This window comes from Chaetura pelagica, unplaced genomic scaffold (assembly GCF_000747805.2).
Source record: "Chaetura pelagica isolate M959 unplaced genomic scaffold, ChaPel_1.0 scaffold438, whole genome shotgun sequence".
Taxonomy (NCBI): domain Eukaryota; kingdom Metazoa; phylum Chordata; class Aves; order Apodiformes; family Apodidae; genus Chaetura; species Chaetura pelagica.
Window position 1 is genome coordinate 710,640 of NW_009954113.1, and position 3,769 is coordinate 714,408.

General features: G+C 57.6%; 1 protein-coding gene across 1 annotated transcript in view; it reads left to right on the plus strand.

The window, feature by feature from the left end:
• The window catches only part of LOC104393129 (partner and localizer of BRCA2-like), a 4,677-nt gene extending 3,277 nt beyond the window's left edge, over positions 1-1,400 (plus strand). Inside the window, exons 6-7 of the mRNA XM_010002595.1 lie at positions 154-241; positions 1,309-1,400. Coding sequence (XP_010000897.1) covers positions 154-241; positions 1,309-1,400 — 180 coding nt within the window. The remainder of the gene's footprint in view (positions 1-153; positions 242-1,308) is intronic.
• Positions 1,401-3,769: the final 2,369 nt, after the last annotated feature.

Sequence of the window (3,769 nt, forward strand, 5' to 3'; positions counted from 1 at the left end):
CGAGAAGGCGAGTGAGGGCGGCGGGCGGGCCCGGGGGGGTTGCCGGGCGGGCGGGCCGGGAGGCTCCGGGTTAGCGCTCGGTCCTGCCACGGGCTCTGTCGTACCTGCCTGTCCTGGCCGCAGCCGAGTGATCTTTGGCTTTCCCTCCCCCAGCTCACAGCCGAGTCCCACTTCATGAAAGACCTGGGTTTGGACAGTTTGGACCAAGTGGAAATTATCATGGCCATGGAAGACGAATTCGGTAATTGGGAGCTGTGCGTCCTGGGGGTCACTGCTGCCGTTCTCGGGGCCGCCCTGGGGCGTGGTGGTACCAAATGAGCATTGGGTCTTTTCTGGCAGCAGCAGCTTTGGCTTTTTTTTCTGATGTAATTCAAAGAAAATCGTGGAGTTCTGGCTCAGTGAGAGGAAGTGCTGAGGGCACTGGTGGGAGCCAGGAGCTGGGGTCTGGCTGTCTCCTTTGTGCTCCTCCCCCAGCCCCCGGGCACCACGCTGGGGAGGGACAGATGGGGTGGCAGTGTGTGAGGGAGGGCAGTGGGTGTCATGCTGCATCTGGAGCTGAGCTCAGCTCCTGCTTGTCAGGTTGCAGATACTCCAGGGTTTTCCTGGCCAGATTGTTTTTTCATGCTCAATACCTGATGTTACTGGGGGAAAGAAGGTTGTTTTTTCTTTGCTCTTTTATATTCCCAGTTTCTTTTTACTTCATTTTGGACTTGCCCATGCATTCAAATTCTGGAGGAAGTGCCTCATTTGTCACTTTGGGCCACAAGTGTCTCTGCAATTTGGCCATTCTCTGAAACCTGGGCAGATGTTTTGCTTTCAGAGCCCCTGCTGCTGCTGTGTATTTAGTGGGTGGAGTGTTAGTGTGTGGCCACAAGGGCTGGAAAGAAGAATGTAGATGTTCTGGAGTGTTTCTGAGCAGCTTCACCACCGGGAGCCCCCCTGTTCCCAGCTGTGCACGAGCTGTGGGCTGTGTGAGTGCCCAGCTCTGCACCCGAGGGCCTTCAGGCCCTGGAGCTCCAGATCATCCCTCCAGCTGCACCACGGTGGCTGTGGGGGCTCTGGGAAGGTGTTGGTGACTTCAGTGAGGTGTGATGGGCACTGGCCAGCTCCATCCCCTGTGTCACTTGCCCAGGAGCAGCAGCACAGCTGGTCCCTGGGCACAGTGACACGGTGCTGCTGTTGCTGAGGCTGAGCTGCTGTTCCCAGCAGTGCCCTCCCAGCTGCAGCAGCCCAGCCAGCAGCAATTCCTTCCTGTGGCCTTGCTCCTGTTTCCATTGTTTTGGTCTAAATCTGTGCACTTTCTTCCAGGATTCGAAATTCCTGATGGAGATGCAGAAAAGTTAATGTGTCCACAAGAGATAGTAGATTACATCGCAGATAAGAAGGATGTTTATGAATAAAAAACGTTTCTTGAAAGCTGGGTAAGCAGAAACGTGCTCCTGGGAGTGTCCCGGGTCCCCAGGGCACAGCAGTGGGTGGTGCCAGTGCAGGGGAGGGCCTGGCAGGAGGGGACAGCAGCCTGGGCTGTGGCAGGCAGGGGGCTGCAGGGGCTTGGCAGGACTGCCTGCTCTGAGGGGGGAGGATGGAGTGTGTGTGTTTCCCTGCTGGAGGATGTGGGGCTCAGTGATGTTTGTCTTCACCGTGTGGCCCCTCCAGCGCTCGGGTCGCCCACAGGGCTTGTAGCAGGTGACGGGGACTTGGGCACCACAGTCCCTGTTACTGCTCCTGCCTGAGCACCTCGGTGAGCGCTGCCCCCACCGGCCCCAGCCGGGAAGGAAACGGGCAGGAAAGGGTTATTGGAGCCAGTGCCCTGAGGGGCTGCAGGGGAAATGAGCCGGGGCCTCAGGCTGGGCTGTGCAGTGCAGCAGATCAGTCCCTGTTCCTGTTTGTTCCTCTGTGTGCTCTGGCCTCCCCTGGTCCTGGTGGAGCTGGGCCAAGGCAAAAGTTGCAGCAATTCCAAAGCCCTGTGGGCTTCAGCTTGTTGTGCCTCTGCCTGACCCACTCCTTTGGAGCTTTTGGATCTTGGTTTATGAAACGGTAAATAAGTGTATTTGTTTTTAACAGGAGGTGTCTGTGCCACCAGGACTGGGCTGGTGCCAGCAGGTGACACAAGCACACATGCTGGACCGTTGCTGCTCTCATCAGAGTGTGCTTGGAGGTTGTATTTAAAGCTGTATGATTGTGTTGTCCTTTAAAAACACACACACAAAGGAATAAATATCTAAGACCACTGTCATGTTGGTGGCTCTCTGGTTTCCCACTGTGGGTGGTCCCTGTTGGTGTCCAGGGGACAGTCACTGACCTCACTTCGGGTCACCCCGGGGGTCGAGCACCGGAGGTGTCGGTGTCCGGGCGGGCTCTGAGCGTGTTTCCCTGCGGGCGTTTCTCTGTTCCTTTCCTCCTCCCACTGCGCGGGAAGCGCCTGCAGGGCTGGTGCTGCTGCCGCTCAGCGCTGCTCTTCCCCTGCTCTCCCCGCGGGTGTTGGCTTTTCCCAATAACCGCCCTCCTGCTGCCTGCCCTGCTCACTGCATCAGTGCTGCTGAAAACAAGCCAGTTTGAGAGGCTTCTGCTTTCCCGATGGAAAGTAAAAGGTGGGAATGACTCTGCGGGTGCTGAGAAGGAAATGGCATCAGTGTGTGTCCCAGCTGGCTGGGGGGGCTGGTGCTCAGCCTCTGCTCAGACAGAAACACGTTATTTCTGCACAGTTTCTCCCCTGAGCCAAGAAACACTTTGATGTGTTGGAGAGGCACAGGGAGCCAAGAAAGTGTCCCCAGGGAACGGATCCTCTGGCAATCAGGTGGCAGAGGATGGAACGTGGACCCAGCTCAGCCAGTAGGGCACACGGGGCTTGGGCACAGGGAGGGTGTTCCCGGGGGCTCCTCTGGAGCTGCCAGTCACAGCTGCCCTTGCCTGGCACTGGCCCTGGGCAGGGTGACCTCCCTGTCCTCAGCTCCCTGGTTGTGCTGAGTGGGAGCCCTGAGCCTTTGGAAACCCCTTAATTCCTCCTGCACCTCAAATATGTTCTGACATTTTTCTGACAGGTGCCATGTTGGAACTGGTGGGAAACAGTCATGTTTCAGAACAGACTAGATGACCTTTAAGAGTTCCTTCCAACCCAAATCCCTCCATGCTTTGGTCACCATGTCCATGGTGGTTTTGAGGTGCCAGCTTAGAGGCAGGAGTGACAGTGGGGGCAGAACCCTTTGCCCCCTGGGTGGTTGCTGGGCTCTTTGGTGGTGTGGCTCTGGGAGAGCTGGTGAAGGAGCCCCAGACCTGAGGCAGAGCTGGGGTGGCTGGAGGTTGCTCTGGGCCCAGCCTGTGTCTTGCAGCCCTGGCAAATCCTAATAGTGGCTTTTCTGGGATCATATAATCATGGAATGGTTTGGGTTTGAAGGGACCTTTAAAGACCATGTATTTCCCCCCTCCCACCAGCCCAGGCTGCTCCAAGCCCCATCCAACCTGCCCTTCAACACCCCCAGGGATGGGGCAGCCACAGCTTCCCTGGGCAACCTGGGCCAGGCTCTCACCAGCCACAAAGAGAAGAATTTCTTCCTAATACCTGAATCTCCCCTGTGCCAGCTTAAAACCGTCCTCTCCCTGGTCCTATCACTCCATGCCCTCGTAAATGGTCCCTCCCCAGCTTTTCCTGTAGCATAAATCCCTTTGTTAGCGGGAGGGGGGCGGCCAGAAGGCTTGTGCCCGCCGAGGAGCAGCTCCTGTGCCACCCGGCCCCGCACCCCCGAGGGTGCGGCTGAGAGCCCCGATCCGC